This window comes from Schistocerca piceifrons, chromosome 2 (genome assembly GCF_021461385.2).
Source record: "Schistocerca piceifrons isolate TAMUIC-IGC-003096 chromosome 2, iqSchPice1.1, whole genome shotgun sequence".
NCBI classification, from domain to species: Eukaryota; Metazoa; Arthropoda; class Insecta; order Orthoptera; family Acrididae; genus Schistocerca; species Schistocerca piceifrons.
Genome location: NC_060139.1, coordinates 177,027,593 through 177,047,299, shown reverse-complemented (window position 1 = coordinate 177,047,299; position 19,707 = coordinate 177,027,593). Strand labels below are relative to the sequence as shown.

General features: G+C 41.6%; 1 protein-coding gene across 1 annotated transcript in view; it reads right to left on the bottom strand.

Moving 5' to 3' along the window:
• Positions 1-19,707, bottom strand: part of LOC124775116 (spermatogenesis-associated protein 20) — a 274,485-nt gene that overhangs the window by 230,611 nt on the left and 24,167 nt on the right. Inside the window, exon 4 of the mRNA XM_047249951.1 lies at positions 15,438-15,584. Within this exon, the coding sequence (XP_047105907.1) occupies positions 15,438-15,584 (147 nt within the window). The remainder of the gene's footprint in view (positions 1-15,437; positions 15,585-19,707) is intronic.

Sequence of the window (19,707 nt, the reverse complement as noted above, 5' to 3'; positions counted from 1 at the left end):
TCAGGCATGGATGTATGTGATGTCCTTAGGTTAGGTTAGGTTTAAGTAGTTCTAAGTTCTAGGGGACTGATGACCTCAGATGTTAAGTCCCATAGTGCTCAGAGCCATTTCTGAACCCACCGTTGTGACCCAGTTAATGTGCATTTCCACGCTGCATTGACTCTCCTCAGTGATTATCGCCTTTTGTTGTGAACAACGTTTCCCACAACCAGTGCCTTCTCGCCATACTACACATCAGGCGTCGCATGCCAACTGCTATGTTCAATGTTCGAGTGCTCTATAGAGTGCCGCTAGAAGTACGTCAAACATCAATTTCCACACCACCTTCGTGACTCCTCCTCGGTTTCTGCCCTTGAACAAATGGTGACCAAATGGGATCCAAGGATATTGTCCCCGCAACATACTGTGCAGCATCTAACCCTGACACCTTTTATCATTTTTTCGGCCTTCAGGTAGTGCCACCCTGTCCACTCAGTTCAAGCATTCTGGACTCTTTCATGATATAATGATATGGCTGTTCATACCACGCCAGTCAGGCCTTCTGCATCATCCACATTTGCACCCATGTCATCTATGGCTTCCATGTCTGCTGCGGTGTGTGACACACTGAAGTGACCCCATTATGACCGAGATGTCAGACACAGTACTGGTGTCACACATGGCCCTTACTCTGTTTAGTATACTGCCCTCGTCTAGTACACAGTTTCTAGTACACAGTTTTGTACTCCAGTGCTGGCTCAGGCCACACCCCCAGGCCACTTTCCTAAGCTGCCTCCCCTCACCAACAACAGCTCTCTCACCTAGTTCACTCTGTGGAGTCTATTCTGAACCTTAGCAGCATCATCAGTGATGATGCATGCTTTGTATCCCTGACTGGACATTTAAACCCCGTCTGCCCCCGATAGCTGAATGGTCAGCACGACAGAATGTCAATCCTAAGGGCTCGGGTTCGATTCCCAGCTGGGTCGGAGATTTTCCTCACTCAGGGAGTGGGTGCTGTGTTGTCCTGATCATCATCATTTCATCCCCATTGATGCGCAAGTCACTGGAGTGGCGTCAAATCAAAAGACTTGCACCAGGCAAACGGTCTACCCAACGAAGGCCCTAGTCACATGAAATTTTTTTTTATTTTACACCCCAACATGGAACTTATCAGTGATATCATCCTGAACCCACCTCCCCCTCTAGATACCTCAACACAAGGCAGATCATCACCAAGCATCTCTCTCGTTCACCACAGGAGGTGCATGATGTAATTCATGCAGAACAAATAGGTGACAGGACACCCGCACAACTCTGGCATCACCTATATGCCCTTGTCGAGCCTAACATCTTGCTGGAAACTGCCTTGTGGGCCATTTGGATCTTCATGCTTCTATACAACATCCAGCTACAGCTCTTTGTCTACAGAACCACTGGAACATAGACTTCAACATGTGGATCACGTGTGTCAAGCTATGTGAAACCGCCAGCTTGTCTCACTTCTGCAAGACCGGATTCCACTTCCTGCGTTGGCAGTCCTGCTTTGCATATGGCTACCCCTCCTTCTTGCCCACCAGTAGAGGATGTGCACTCTCTCTCACATTATGCGGTGGAGCAGTGCAGCCATCTAGCGGCAGACCTACCTGTATCCCTGTACCCCACTCCTCACCTTCTACTTTCGGTCACTTCCAGTGCAGTGCAGCAGCAGATGTTGGAACTTCACATCCTGGTCTTCATCCCACCTACCCGTTGTGTTGATTGAAAGTGGACTTCAGGGATGACACTCGTAATTCAGTCATCCCCCCCCCCCCCCCCCCCAACCATGTGTGCAATGAAAAACATGCTGCAAGGGCCACAGTAGGTACCACATCCCATGCTGCTCCTCCAGGGCAACGCCTTCAACATCCATCATCATCCAACGATCACCTTGGGTCTGGATGCCTCTACATGCTCAACAGTTCAACCAACACTTGCATGATACTGGTGCAGATGCAAGTTTTATATCAGCAGCTCTTGATCCATTAAGCATCCTGCTCTCACCTGGTAAACTCAGCGCAGCTAATAATTCAGACATCAAAGTCCACGGCACAGCCATGCTACAGCTGCAGCTCACTCCTGATCTGCAATTCCCATGAACCTTCAAGGTGGCGGATGTCGAGAGTCCTGTTCTCAGAATTAACCTCCTTAAGCATTGTGGCCTCTCACCTGATATCCAGTCTTCTGCATTGCTGCATCATACTTCTGGCACACGCATACCAAGTTCCTCCACTCTGCTAGCTACAGCTCCCTTGTCTCACTGTGACATGCTCATCTACCCATCATCCGAGTGTATGCTTCTCACAGTTCAACTTGCCATATCTCTCAACAAGCTCTTACTCCAAAGTCATCTAAGCCCTTCGTGCCAGCAACAACACACTCTGTCAGTCAGTGGCAGACGCTTCTTGCAACAAGACTCGTGTACATCGCGGAACTGATGCTCTTCCCGCCATGATACCGCCTGCTGCACCTCCAGCTGATGACACACACACACACACACACACACACACACACACACACACACAGCCATTCTGCAAACTCAATAGGTCAGTGACTCTTCCTGCTTCAGTGTTGCATGTTACGTCCCCCTCTGCCTCTTTGCAGCGCATAACTATTTCAAACAGTATCTGTCATAGGCTAATTACCATTGAAGGTCCTCCTGTCCATCACACGGCAAGGCATCTGACAGCTAACAAACTGTGCCACACTAAGGCCACCATGTAGGAACTGTTAGACGCAGGTATACCCTATCCCCTTCTAGTAACTGGTCGTCACCTATCCACCTGGTCCCTAAAGAAGATGGTAGCTACAGGTTGCATGGAGACTACAGCAAACTGAACGTGCAGACAATTAGCCCATTTCGCACATCCACGACTTCACACAACAGCTGAATGTCACGTGTGTGTTTAGTATAGACTGCCATAAGGCTATAAGTCTTACCATCAAATACTTATGCACGCAGATGACATCACCAAAACAGTCAACATTACACTGTTCAGCCTACTCGAATGTTATTTCATGCCTTAAGAACTGAAAAATGCCACCCAAATCTTGGAGGGCTTTATTAATTCTCTGTTTTCCCCACTGCCATTCTACTATGTATATATGGACGACATCCTTATCTTTTGCTCTTCCACAGACGGACATCAGAAACACCTACGGCATCTGTTACAAGTCCTTGTGCACAATGGTGTCGAAACTAATCATAATAAAACTCAACTTCAACTAGCATCACCTTCCTTGGTCATGAAGTTAACGCCAACGGCATTCGCCCAACTTCCGACCACGTCACCTTCCTCTCTGAACTACCACTACCTGAAACCTACTGTGATCTTCAGAGGTTCCTAGGTACGGTAAACTTTTTCAGGCACTATATACCTCATCCCATCTCTCTTCAAGACCCTCTCACACGCTTCAGCAGGTAAGAACACTTCCCCAACACACAAACTGGTCTATGCTATACAAGTTTGCTAAACTCTCAAGGTCGCATTCTCCAGTGCTGTCACACTCAAGCACCCTGTTGTCAATGTGTGCATCTCTATTACCAAAGATGCTAGTGACTCCTCTGTCAGCAGCATACTTCAGCAACATACAGGGGGCATCTCACAGCCTCTTCATTGCTTCTCCAAGAAACTGTCCTCCCCCAGAGCAAATGCTCTGCCTTTGATAGGGCGTTATACCACATTTACAAGACAATGAAATACTCTAAGAAGACATTGGAAGTCATGAAGTTACAATTTTTACGGACCATTACCTCCTCGCAGATGCTTTACGTAACCTTGCTGCTAACCTCCCCCTTGTTGTTTTTGACATATGGACCACATTTCCCAGTACACTATGGATGTCTGTTACATCAAAGGTGCTGACAATACTGTCACTGGCGACATGCCAAGAATTAACTCCATTACTTGGCCACTTGACCTGGACAAGTTGGCTCACTTACAGCAACAAGCCTCTGATGTACAGAACTTATTACAAGACTTGTCTCTGTCCCTTATAGTGAAATCCCAACTGCTACCTGCATCAGCCACTCCAGTGTTGTGTGACACTTCTAGTGACACAACCTGTCCACCTGGGTATCAAAACCATCACACGCCTGCTTACCGAGTGTTTTGTTTGGCCAAACATTAAAAGTGACTGCCATGCCAGGGTGTGCATGTGCATGTGCATTCCCTGCCAACGTAGCTACGTTGGCCAGTATACGCTTCCTCCTCTTGGACACTTCAACACCCCAAAAGGACATTTTTGCCATGTTCATCTTGATGCGATTCATCTCCTCCCTCCTACAGAAAGTTTTAAGTACATTCTTTCTATGACTGACCGAACTAGTAGGTGGGTAGAAGCTGTCCCCCTTGTCGACATATCATATAAGCCGACTTGGTTGCCCATGCTTTCACTCAAATCTGGTTCGCCCACTTTGGCTGCCCACTATCTATCACTACAGATCAGGATTGACAGTTCAAATCACTCCTTTTCACTAAGCTCTGTAATAATCTATGAGGCACTGCCAAGTTCCATACCACCACAAAGTAACAGACTTGTGGAATGCTGGCATCACAAAAAAATGATTCAAATGGTTTTGAGCACTGTGGGACCATCTGAGGTCATCAGTCCCCTAGAACTTAGACCTACTTAAACCTAACTAACCAAAGGACATCACACACATCCATGCCTGAGGCAGGATTTGAACCTGTGACCGTAGCAGTCACGCCCCCGTAGCAGTCGCGCGGTTCTGGACTGAATGACCTAGAACCGCTCAGCCACCGCGGCCAGCTGCAGGCATCACACTCTGAAAGCAATGCTCATGTGTCACACCAGTGGTTGGGTGAAAGCAGTAACGTGTGTCCTCTTGGTCGAACGTACTGTCTTCAAAGAGGATCTTCAATCATCTCTAGCCAAGGTACAGTACAGCAAACCTTGGGTCCTTCGCGCTGAGTATGTCGAGGACTCCGATCCTCTCACTCCCTCCACTCTATCTACATTAGCTAAGCGCATCCCTCACATATCTCTCACATCTCACACATTCTCGTGCCCCCTCCCCAAACCCACACAACTCCATGCATCTTCATTCACAGCGACCTCACCACCTGCAAGTATGTCATGCTCCGTGATGACTGGTTCAAGTGTCTTTGCAGCTCCCTTATTCGGGTCCTCGCAAGGTACTGCCACACACTAACATCATCTTTGTTATTCTCTTCAATGGTAAGCCATGAACTGTATATTTGAACAGGCTAAAACCAGCCTGGACAATTGAAGACATCACAATGCACAACCCGCCACCCAGTGAAACTACTCCAGTTGAGCACACCAATTCTTGCATCCCCTTCTGCCACCCCTCCCTCCCACTGCTACAATGATTCCCCCAGTGTTGTGCTTATGACAAGTGATTCTCGTGTGATCATTCCCATGACTCACCTCTCACCAGCACCACCAAGTGTCACAATGATCTCCATCGACATCTCATCGTCCGCCCCTGAAGATCTATTGATCAATATCCACAACAATACTCTCTTCCTTCATCATACTCCTCCCTGCTGATTCAACAACCCCAACACTGTGCACATTACCCCTCTGAAACATTACTCTGCAGACAAAGCCAACATTACTGCCTCCATTGACTCCATCAGGTGTCTTACCATTACCATCCCTCTTCTCTCCTCATCCATAACCAACCCACACTCCCCCAACCCCACCCCACACATTCCCTTATGCCATGCAGGTCATCCCCTCCACTCCTCCTTTTTGGCACAAAGATAATGTGCTTTCCTCATCTCCCTCTCTCTCTTACAGAGCAATGGACTGTACTCGCCTTTCCCCACAGGGCAGCTACGACACGGCTGGTTACGCCACCTCGCAGCACACCGAGAGCTCCTCCACCCTATGTCCTCCTGGGGGGTGGCGGCAGGCTTTTTTGAATTGTCTGGCTGTGTGTGAGCTGTTCATCCATATTTTGTATGTCATTATTTTTTGCTGTGAGCATTGTGTAAAGACACCATTAATAAAGTGTATGTACATGAAAAGTGTGTGTCTAGTACCTTCTACTGTAACATAGTACTGGTGTACCCACAGGTTAATGTAAGTGTGAGACAAGCCACTGCAAATATGAAATGCCGGTACATTAATAACCAGTGCACCTGCCGGAATGTTGAATGCAAGCATGCAAATGTGCATGCATTGTGTTGTACAGGTGCTGGATGTCAGTTAGTCGGACGGAGTTCCATGCTGTTGCATCTTGGTTGGTCAACACAGTGATGGTTAATGCTGTTTACGGTTGATGCTGGAGCTGTCTTCCAATAATGCCTGATGTGCTTGAGTGGAGATAGATCTTCATGACTGAGCAGACCAAAGCAGTATGTCAACATTCCGTAGAGCATTTTGGGTTAGAACAGTGATATGTGGATGAGCATTATCGTGTTTAAAAACACCTGGCACATTAAAAGCATTCTTGACTAACATCAACTCATCAGATCCAATCTCAAAGGTAACTAACACTCACACCTGTCACAGAGTGTATTTAAAGCAAACCTGATTTGTATCTTCATAGTGCTGCTCCTAGCACCACTTTTATGTGAGTGGCATGAAATATGAATAGAAATCATCTTCCAGATGTAGAAACATGCCTACCAACTTTCGTTTATGTCGCACAACGCATTCTTGGTGTTGTGATTTTTCCCCCATCAGTGTATAACTTACTACAGTTCTGTTCAAAGAGTAGCAGAACGGGTTAACAGAACAATTATAGAGTAAGTAGGGAGCATGACAAAGGATACAGGATTACCAAAATGTTATTGTACAGAAGCAGTATAAACTGCAGTGTATCTAAGTAACAAGTAGCCAATTAAATCTGTACCAAACAAGACTCCATATGAAGTTTGGACTGCAAAAAAAACTTGATCTACATCACACAAAAATTTTTGGATGTAAGGTCATGGTACAAGTTCCCAAACAAGTTAGAAGAAAATGGACTCTAAATCTGAAAAAAATATTTTTATTGGGTACTGTGAAGATTCCAAAGGTTACAGGTTCATAAATCCTCACGTAATATTTTTAGAATCTGGTGAAAATGAAATCGATGGTGAAAATGTATGTGTTGCTATTAATCCTGGAGAAGATGTTCACAAACATGCAGAGGCACCTGTAAATTTAGGAACTAAAAGACTTGAAGAAGTCATTCAAGGACAATCATACGTTTGTATTGAACATGAAATGGATAATGAGGTCCAGGAAACTCCAGCGGCTGAGGACAAATTTATGGCATTCATTACATGCAATAAAACTTAGGTTGTATCCAGATTATGAAACATATATGGCTGCTGAAACATTCAACAACGAAGATCTTACAGTTGAAGAAGCCTTGGCCAGCCTGAATGCAGATAATTGGAAGAAAGCTATAGAAAAGGAATTATTGCCTTCTTCCAAGAATGATACTTATGAACAGGTTGATGCACCACAAGGTAAGAAACCGTTATGTGTAAGATGTATATTTAATATGAAAAACTTTGAAAATGCAATAAAAATTTTAAAGCTGAAGGCATAGACTGTAAAGGAATATTCTCACTTTAATGAAATATGCTTCTTTACGATATCTCCTGTCCCTTGCTGTAAAAGAAAATTTATTACTCCACCACATGGATGTAAAGACTGCATATCTCAGTGGAGAGTGAGGAAAGAATTTTTGTGATTCCACCACAGGATGACAAGAAAACTCATCAAGAAAAGGATAAAATTTGGTATCAGAAAATGAGCATGTATGATCTTAAACAGAGTGGATACTATTGAAATCAGTGCTTACATAAAGCATTAATAAGAATGAACATGAGTCGGTCAGCTGTTAATCCTGGTATATATCACAGAAGAACTGAAGCAGTAACTATAATTTTGGCCATATGCATTGATTTTTATTTGACAAAAGTGAAAGTTCAGTGAATAGTTTCAAGAAACAACTTCAACTTGAATTTGATAACCATGATTTAGGTGAAGTGAAACAGTATCTTGGTATGAAGACCATAAGAAGTGATGATGGAGAAGATTCATCGATTGACCAATCAATGTAAACAAAGACAATACTAGAAAACAATTCTAAGCCAGTTTCCACACCCATGGAAAAGAGCATGCAGTTGTTAGTAGCAGAAGAATATGAAATGTGTATCTGGAAGCTGTGGGAAGTCTTTTATATTTTGCTCAAACTTCCAGGAGAGATATTGCCTTTGCTACTAATATTGTGAGCAAATTTCGCAAAGACCTCAGACTTAAACACTTGGTTGCAGTTACAGGAACATTTAGTGATTTAAAATGAACTGTTGATTACAAATTAAGGCAGTGTAAGACAAGAAACTGGAATCTGGAACATTATTGTTATGCAGACTGGGGATGTGAAGTGTACAACAGGCATTCTATAACAGGTAGCTGTTTCAGGTTGGTTGGAGGATTAATATCCTGGTCTTGCAAGAAACAAAGAATGGTGGCTCTGAGTACAGTTGAAGGATTGTCTTTCATCGTATTGAAAGTGTTACAGTTAATGAGTGTAACAGGTGAAATTCAGCCACATATGATTTTGAGCCAGCCAAAATGTTTTGCAACAACATGGGAGCTACCAAGTTAGCTCAAAACCAAATAACAAGTGTGCAATCCAAGCACACTGATATTGGGCACCATTTTATTAGGTACCACCTAAAACAGAGTGATATTTCTATAAACTATTTGAGTACAGAGGAAACGCTTTATGCTGGCCGCTGTGGCCAAGCGGTTCTAGGTGCTTCAGTATGGAACCACGCTGCTGCTACGGTCGAAGGTTTGAATCCTGCCTCGGGCATGGATGTGCGTGATGACCTTGGGTTAGTTAGGTTTAAGTAGTTCTATGTCTAGGGGACTGATGACCTCAGATGTTAAGTCCCATAGTGCTTAGATCCATTTTGAAATGCTTTACGATTTATTCACTATGTCTCTTAGGAAAGACAAATTCCGATATTGATAAAATTGTATGATTTAACAGCATAAAGTTTCATATGTAGTGTTTTTAGGTGGTGTAGTGTTCAAGATTATTGGAAGCACATAAAAATATTTGTTCAATGGGGGGTGTTGGGATTTGGTGAATAAAATATTTGTTGTGCGAGTCGGCAGAGTGTTAATGTGTATATTTGTCAAAATGATAATTGCAGTTATTGTCTTGACAACATGCAGCTCCTCAGCACATTGCCAGCTCCAGCAAATGGTGCAATCAATCTGCAGATGGCCTACTGTATGTGCCGAAACTGGTCATTTTAAATATATGACATTTTGCAATCGAGCTGTTTCTTCATAAGTAACCATGACAAATATATGTGCATGGGTATTCAAATGGCACTGTCCTATGCCAGTTTGAATATCCACTTACATGAAAAGGACACAGTCAAAGTTTGGGTATGGGTCAATAACAACGGACAGTGAGGGGCTTGCTGCTTAAATAAACATGGTGGGGTTTCAATGGTACCTCCACAGCCTACGCTATCTGCCTCTCTCCCTGGAACATATCCTGTGGGCTTATAGACCCGCAGGTTAAGTCTCAACTAGGTTCTCCCCTCTATCCATCTTAATGCTGTCTCTTGTGCCTAGCAGTTTTCACCTTCATATACACTTGTCCATTCCAAATTTCTTTTTTACTCCATGCTAGCTCATCAAAATATTTCTTTTGTCTTTCTCTTGATCTGCAATATTTTTCCTGTATTTCTGCCAAGAGCTCTCTAATCTGCCCTGGCATGAACCTATATATTCCATACAAAACACACACACACACACACACCTCTCCTCCCAGCAAAAACCAATACTTACACCAGTCAGACTGCAGCTCCAGGAGGCAACAGTGCGTCTTACAAGTTAGTATCAAACATATCAAGAAAGCACAATATGGCAAAATAAAAAAGTATGTTCAACAGATGTGCTATTGCTGGTACTGTGAATAAGCTCTGCAAAAATAATAGTTTTTGAGCAAAATAACCTACTATATCACATTACTTTGCATATGAAATGCTGTTACATGATAAAATTTACAGCAAAAGCCACCTTTTCAAATTCATGTTTTACATGAGGAACTTTAAGTTCAGCTATGACATCAGTGGTGGATGTATTACAGGTTTTAGGAATAAATATGTTCCTAGAGTCGTCATTTAAAGCCAGTTCTTGAAACTTTGTTAGTAGACTTTTTCTGGATAGTTTACATGTATCTTCAAGAGTTTGCCAGTTCAGTTTCTTCACCATCAGTATATCACTCTCCCGTGGGTCAAACAAATCTCTGGTAATCTGTGCTGCCCGTCTATATATACATTCAATATCCCCTGTTAGTCCTATTCGGTAAGCAGTCCACACACTTGCAAACTCTTTTATAAACTGACTGCTTCTTCACCACTATTCTACCAATAAACTGAAGTCTATCACCTGCTCTACCCCCAACTGAACCTATGTGATCATTCCATTTCATATCCCCACAAAGTGTTCAACACAGGTATCTGTACGAGTTGGCCAATGCCAACTGTGACTCACTGTCATTACAGTCATAGGATACTACTTTTTTTGTGAAGTACACAATTTTACATTTCTGAATATTTAAAACAACTTGCCAATCCATGCACAATTTTGATGTCTTATCAAGATCTGACAATACTCATGCAGCTTCTATCAGACAGTACTTCATTACAGATAACTGCACCATCTGCAAAAAGCCTCATTTCACAATTAATATTGTCTACAAGGGTCGCAAAACACTTCCCTGGGACATACCCCAAGTTACTTCTACATCTGATGATGACTCTCCATGCCAGAAAACAAGCTGTGTCCTTCCTATCAAAAATTCTTTAATTCAGTCACAAATTTCACTTGATACGCCATATGATCAAACCCCTCCCCCCCCCCCCCCCCCCCCCCCCCCCCCCCCCCCCCCCCCCCCCCCCCCCCCCCCCCCCCAATACGCATAGGTGTGGTTCTGAGTCAAATGATTTTTGGAAATCAAGAAATACTGCATACCTGAATACCTTGATCCACAGCTTTCAGTATGTCATGTGAGAAAAGTGTGAGTTGGGTTTTAGGCATCCATGCTGGCTGACATGGAGGAGGTCATTCTGTTTAAGATACCTCATTATTTTTGCGCACAGAATATGTTCTAAGATTCTACAATACATCGATATTAAGGATGCTCGGAGGTAGTTTTGTGGATCACTTCTACTACCCTTCTTGTAGATGGGTGAGACCTGTGCTTTCTTCCAACTACTGGGCACAACTTTTTGTTCGAGATCTATGATACATTATAGCTAAAAGGGAGACAAGCTCAGCCACAAATTCAGTACAGAATCTGGTAGGTATTCCACTGAGTCCTGAAGCTTTGTTCCATCTTAACGATTCCAGCTGTTTCTCATCACCACTGACACTAATCCTGATTCACTCAGCTTTTCAGTGGTACAAGGATTAAACTGCTGCAATTCTCCTGGATTGTAATGGAACATTTGAAAACAGAATTAAGCATTTCAACTTTTCCTTTGCTACCCTCAATTTTGGTCCCTGTCTCATTTGTTAAGGACTGGACACTAACTTTGGTACCACTAACAGCCGTTACATACAACAAGAAATTCTTTGGGTTTTGTGAAAGATCATTTGACAATACTCAGCTACACACACACTGCTCTCTTGACAGCCAAATGCATTTCATTCAGTATCTTCCTATCTATAGTCCTATGCTTGGTTTTACATATTATGCAGTAGTCTCTGTTTCTTCAGAAGTTTCTTTACAGTGACTCTATACAATGGAGGGTTCCTACCATAATGAACTGGTCTGGTACATATCCATCCGGTGCATGGTCAATTATTCCTTTAAACTTGATCCATAGTTCCTCTACATGCTCCTACCCCGTGTTAAAAGTTTCAAGTTCCCCTTTGAGTTATGACATTACTGATTTTTTTTGTCTAGTTTATTGAACATATATATCTTTCTGTTTGTTTTCCATTGTCCTTTGTACTATGGTAATCATCGTTGTGACAATGGCAACATGATCACTGATACTATTTTCAGTGTGGATATCCTGAAAGAGGTGAGATCTATTTGTTGCTATTAGATCCACTACATTTCCATCATGAATGGGGTTCCAAACTATCTGTTATAAGTAGCTTTTGCAAAAGGCATTTAGTGCTGTTTCGCGTGATATATTATCATGCCCACCACAATCAAAAATGTAATTTTCCCAATTGACTGCTGAATGATTGAAGTCTCCACAATAATAGCAGTATGATCAGAGAACTTACACACGAGCAAACTGAGGTTTTTTCCAAAGTTTTTGATTACATCAAGAGATGAGTCCCATGGGTGAAGAAGGATCCACAATTAATACTTTAGCTTACCCCTGATACTGAGTCTTGCCCAAACAATCTGACATGCAGGTTCAGTTTCTATCTCGGTGGATTTGAGTTTCTTGTCTACTGTGACAAATACACCACCTCCATTTCCCAGTAACCTATCCTGTACATTTAAATTTTCCATAAAAATCTCACTGATAAAAATTTCATGTTTCAATCAGCTTTCTGTATCTACTATTATGTGAGCTTCACTGTTTTTCAGGAGCACTTCAAAATCTAGAACTTTGTTGTGAATGCTTCAGCAGTAAACCACCAGGATTTTAATACTCTCATATGTGGGAGGTATTCTTTTCAATCTTACACTGATACTTATGGGTTTCCTACAGCTATTGTTATCTGGATTGGATGGAGAATCGCCTAATCTAAAAACTGTTGTGTGCACCCCATACACAATCAGCAACCTGGGTAGCAGCCTCTGATGTGTAGTGCACACCTGACCAATTTATGGGGACCCTACAGTTCTCAACCCTGTGGTACAAGTCCAGGAAGTCACAGCCTAACTTGTCAAAGAAGTTTCAAAGTCTTTGGTTCAGTCCTTCTGCTCAACTGAGAACCAAGAAGCCACAATCAGTTCTGCAGTCAATGCTACAAATTGTGAGTTATGATGAAAATCTGTGTGCAAGGCTGGTCTTCTCAATCTCCATTGCCAGTCACTAGAATGATCCAAGTATAAACTCTGAGCCCAGATGACAGGCATCATTTGTTCCAACATGTGCCACAATCTGCTGTTGTTTGCAGCCTGCTCTTTCAATGGCTGCTGGAATAGTTTCTTCAACATGTTGAATGAGGCCCCTACGCATACATACTGAATGCTCCTGGTGTCTTTCCTGTCACTTGCTGCTATTTCTTTAATGCATACCATCATTTGCCATACATTTGAACTGCTGATGATTAACAGACCCTACCCTTTTGTCTTTGTCTCCTCTTGACACTGGACAAAACAGATTTCCCCAAAACAGGTGAAGTGAGTCTCTCTGGCTGTTTCAGTTTTAGTTACTGGTTAGAGGGATCAGTATAACAACCTGAGTCCTCACTGGTCCCAATCTCCACCGTACAAGATGCCTCTTGCAGTCAAGTGGACAAGTAATGACAGATACCACAGGTACATGACTCTTGGGATCTCTTCCAACACACCGATTTGCAGCAGGTGCCAATCATTTGTCAGTAGTCGGGGCAACTTCTAGCTGCTTATAAACATCAACCAACTCATCCCTTGTTTGATAATAGCATTCACAGTGTGGCTGCATTTTGGCTGGTGCAATATATTACAAGTCAGTGAACAAATAATTTTAAACTAAGCCTGATGATTATCTTTTATATTTGTTGAGCTAAAAAAATAATAATTCCCTATAATAATTGAAGCAAATACATGAAGCAATATTTCTTTTAAGGCAACAGAAAACCCTATGGTAAAATTTACTTGTTTTCTAAAGCTTTCTGAGGTTCATTGTAGTTATTAGCAAACTCAAAAATGGAGTTAATTTATGACAAATGCAGATACTATATACTCCTCTTCAAGGGAAAACTAGATCTAACACAATATGGTGGTTAGATTATCTGCTACAGCAACTACATCACAAATACCAATTTACAACAAACTAGATTATGCACAGAACAATGATAACTTAGGAAAATTCTCAAAAAAGCACATTTATTTGCATTGATATATAATGAAATTCAAGGTGATCTACAGGAAACCGATGCACAACAACAGGTTCCTGCATGAGGATTCGCACTACCATCCAGCAAAAAAGAACATTGTTCAACAAAACAGTCCAAGCTTACCAGATGCTAACTACATACAGCATGGACTGAGCAAGCTCAAGATAACTTTCCATGTGAATGTATATAGCAGCAGAGACATACAACATACAATGAGCTTCAAGTGTTGCCAGCTCAGTTCTTTCAGCATCTTTGTGACACTATCCCATGGGTCGAATGAATCTGTTACCATTTGTATTGCACTTCATCATATCTGTTCAAAAACCCCTGTTAGTCCTATCCTGAATGGGTTCCACACACTTGAGCAATATACTGGGATGACGCACACAAGTGATTTATAAGTAGTCGCTTTTGCAAACTGATTGCATTTCCCTAGTATTCTAACAATGCATCACAGTCTTCCACCTGCTTTACCTACAGCTGAGTATATGTTGTCGTTCCATTTCATACCTTTCAAATTCTTTCACCCAGATATTTGTATGAGTTGACCAATTCCAGCTGTGACTCACTGACATTACAGCCATAGGATCCTATTTTTTTTTTTTTTTTTTTTTTTTTTTTTGTGAAGTGTGTAATTTTACATTTCTGGACATTTAAAGCAAGTTGAGAATTTTTGCACATTTTGAAATCTTATGAAAATCTGACAAAATATTTGCACTGTTTATTTCTGCACTGCTTCATTATAGATAACTACATCATCTTCACAAAGTCTGAGGTAACTTAATATTGTCTGCAAGGTCTGTTGTACATTAAATACAACATGAACAGCAAGTGTCCCAACACACTTCCCAGTAGTTCACACGGAGTTACTTCCATATCTGCTGGTGACTCTTCATCTAAGATAACATGCTGCACCCTCCCTATCAAAAATTCTTAATTGAGTCACAAATTTCATTTGATACCCCATATGAGTGCACCTTTGATATTAAGCATTGGTATGGTACTGAGTCAACTAATTTTTGGAAATCGAGGAATACTGCGGCTATTTGATTGCCTTAATAAATGGCCTTCATGGTGTCATTTGAGAAAAGCATGAGTTGAGTTTCCCATGATCAATGTTCTCAGAATCCATTCTGTCGACATATAGGTCATTCTGTTTTGGATACCTCATTACTTTTCACAGTACCATTACAATATGAGTACATTACAGACCTACTCATTTATTCCAAGACAAAATTCTGTTCTTCCCAGTTCACATTTATTGCTGTCTAGTGTTTATCTGGAGGTGAGGCTCATTATTTCAATATGTTTCCATGTAAATGCAGCACCTTTATGTGTATTATCATACATGTAATGAAATGTAAAAATATGAAGAATCTAACCTGTATTTTAAGTGTCTGGAGAACGGATTTGAAGCCTGGCCTCCCAAAGTAACGATCATCTGGTGGAAAATATGTACCACCATAAACAGGTGTCAGTTCTGGTGTCAGCCAGACACTCATGGGCCATCCACCTCCACCAGTAGTAGCCTGTAATAATATCAACAGCTTTAAAATCATGAACAACTCAAATGTTTCAAATAAAATAATTTTGGGTATTATGCCACATCATTACAAAACACTGAGGCAACTGAACTGCCTATATTTCAACCAACTTTGTAGTGGCCCTCTTTGGGTTGGTTGACTGCTGGATATTGGAGAATGTCTTCCCCTATATACTGTGTATTTTGGCTATCAGAAGGCAACTGACATCACTTACCTGGGATGTCATTGCACAATTTGAAGAGAGGTGCTATTGAGGGAGATACCTGTACAGTAGGCTATTGCCTGAAACCATCAATATCCTACAGGAGCAAATACTGCTAGACATCTGCAACTGTGCTTGTCACCAACACATTTCAGTTATCAGCGCAAATTTTATGAGCCAACAGATGGAATTGCAGTTGGCTCACACCTTTCACCTGTAACAGCTGATGAATCAAGGAAGTTAACAAACAGACTGCACTAAATTCCAACCCACTGCTGGTCATGGTACATGGATGACACATTTGTCATATGGCTGCATGGAGAAGCAGAACTACGCAGATTCCATAAGTATCTCAACAGGTTACATAAAAATATAAAGGTCACACTAGAAATGAAAAATAATGGAGAATTTCTTTTCTGGATGTGGAGGTGTACAGAAAATCTAGCAGCAAGCTACGACAAAGTTTACTGGAAACCTATGCAAACCAACAGATATCTGCATGAGGATTTGCACCACCATCCAGCACAAAATAATACTATCTATAATGGCAGCCCAAGCTTACCAGATGCTAACCATATACAACATGAACAGAGCAAGCTCAAGACAACATTCCATGTGAACAGGTATAGCAAAACAGATTTACAGCACGCTATGAAGTGCAGTGAACTCAAAACAGACAAAGCTACAGAAGAAACTCTTCCTGTTCTTCACTTACCTTATATGAGAGCAATCAGTGACCATTTACACAAGGTTCCATTTACACAAGGTTCTGCATTACAGAGAAATCAAACCCAAATTCTAGAGTGGCAGCAAGATCTTAGATCTGCTGAGGCTCAAGAAGGATCCCATAAATGCTGTCCACACCCCAGGAGTCTACGAACTTTGATATGGATGTGGTGAATCTCTGTTTACGAAACTGGGAGACCCATTAGCAGTTGCATGTTGGATCATAAATGTTATGTGTGACTGGGGCAGAACAACAAGACAGCTGTAGCAGAACACCACCAGGAATATGGCCACTCTATCAGTTTTCAAGAACGTCATGTGCTCGGTCAGCAGTTGTGGATGCAGCAGCAGAAAATAGAGTGGCTATTTAAATAAATAAATGCCCTAATAGCATGAACTTCAAGGGCAGCTACAAATTACCTACAGCCTGGCTGCCACAAATTCCAGTCCAGTGGATCATGTGTTCGCCAGCACAACTTGACCTGGCTTGACAGCGTAAAAAGCCACCATGAGAGAACTGCCATACATCCTTAACATTTCACTGCAGGAAAACATTACCCCCAGGTACAAGCTGCTGATTTGCTACTGTCTACCAATCGCCTGTGAGCATTGCACACTGTTCACGTATTAGACTAGTATGGGCAACAGCCTGCTATTTTGCTGTTGCCTACCAATCACGTACCACAGTGCTACAGGCAACAGCCTACTGTACAGCCATCCCTCTCCATATCATCTCCCTTCAAATTATCCAATGGCATCACAGATACGTGATGTCAGCAGCCATATTATAACCAAAACACACAGTATGTAGGGGAAGATATTCACCAGTATCCAGTAGTCAACCACCCTGAAGAGGATCACTCCAAATTCAGCCAAACCATCAGTAATTGAGTTGACTTAGTGTTTAGTTAGTTAGTTAGTTTCCTGTTCCATGGATCATTTACACAATAATTCATAATGATGTGAAACAAGGCATTTTACATACACATCACTACTCGATTTTTAAATATTTCTACAGGTTGAAAACTTCATTTTCTCTTCTTTTTTAAGTACCTACTGGTGTGAATTAGTATTTCCTACCCACCACATTTACATATTACAGTAATAAAGATTCGTCTACAGAATGGAAGGAGTTGTCAAAAAGAAACTTTTTTAGTTTGTTTTCAAATTTTACTTTGCTGTCTCTCATATATTTTATATCCCTAGGTAAGTTATCAAAATTTTTTTGTTGCAGTGTTGTGCGCCCCTTTTTGTGCTATAGACAACCTTAATGTGGAGTAATGGATTTCATTTTTCCTAGCATTGTAATTATGTAAACCATTGTTCCTTTTGAACTGCAGTGGATTATTTACAACAAACATCATGAGGGAATAAATATACTGCGAAGCAACAGTTAAAACGCCAAACTCTTTAAACAGATATCTAAAGATGATCGTGGATGTACACTACATATTACCCCTACTGCAAATTCTTGAGCAATGAAGATTTTCTTTCTGAAAGATGAGTTGCTCCACAACATTATTAAGTATGACATTACTGAATGAATGATAATATGTCACTTTATTGACCTGTCTCTCCCCAAGATTTTTATAATGACACAACCTAATATCCAAAATTATTTTATTCAGAATGACACTAGCCACAGAAACCTAAGAACTTAAATATTCTCATAGTCTGTCATTTGCCACTTTGTTGCAATTAATACAACCTATTTACCATATACTTACAACAATTCACTTAATTTTGCTTTTATAAAAGGTTTTTGTTTTCTTTCAGTTTTGAGGCCATCAACAAGTTGACATTAAGGTCCTGATACAAATACTTTTTCTACAGTTTGTTTCGAAATGATGTAGCATTGTATAGGAAACAACTACTCTCATCAGCAGCACAACATGGAAAAAATATGTAATAACGGACTGCTGAAGTTTAATAGCTACAGACTCATTGAAATAAAGAAATAAGCAACACCTACACTCATGTCCATAAGTTAAAGGATATTGGAACTGTCATGGAAACATTCCACAAAGTTACCTGTAACAAGACTGAAACATGTAACAAGAACATTGCCTGTTAGCAGATGTGTTAGGTATAGTGGTTCCGACTGTGTGTTGAACTTGTTTTACTCACAGTATGCAAATTGTACAAAAGCAGGAAGGCACACAGTGCACACACTAGGATGACACTGTGACCTGATCATTACCACAATAGAGGCCAGCCACCATCGATATGAGATTTTGCAGGAGTTGAATACCACCCATAGCATCATTGCCAGGTTGTGGAGAAGATTTCAACAGGGAGGTAACATTCAATGACACTACAGTTTTAAGATATTGTTCATATACTATCAGCTACATGACATCACCTCAAAGGGATACAGAGCCCATCAGTAGACACTGATCCAGTAATGGGGGATGTAACAGCAGGCATGACAGAAAGTCTGATGCACATGTGGGAAAGCTGGTGGAGCTCCAAGTTGAATAACAAGATGCACCACTAGCTTTCACAACAACAAGAATACTTATTTATACCAAAGAGAAAAAGTTACAAAAATATATTATAATATATAATTCCACTGAGCTATGACATACCCCCCACTCTCAACAACCTCCAACAGTATCACCTACTTGATTGGCCTGGTAATCTCTCTTCACCCTGGAGCAGTGAGAATAACAGTCCAACAAATCCTGTGCTGATCAATTCATAAGTACTTTACACTCAGCTTTTTTCATGTGTTGGGGAAAGACAATTACTTGGAACATGATGACGTCACTGATTCTAATCTTCTGGCTTCTACTGACATTATGAACTTTGTGAAAACTCTTGAGTGACAGTAAGTAGTCTTTGCTCCAACAATTCTAAGCATCTTGTGTTAGTTGGTTGGTTGGTTGGTTGGTTGGGGAAGGAGACCAGACAGCGTGGTCATCGATCTCATCGAATTAGGGAAGGATGGGGAAGGAAGTCGGCCGTGCCCTTTCAGAGGAACCATCCCGGCATTTGCCTGGAGTGATTTAGGGAAATCACAGAAAACCTAAATCTGGATGGCCGGACGCGGGATTGAACCGTCGTCCTCCCAAATGTGAGTCCAGTGTCTAACCACTGCGCCACCTCGCTCGGTCTTGTGTTAGTTTCTGCTGAAGTTTGAATCCTTTTACTAAGTCTGTTGGCTTCGAAGGCTCAACC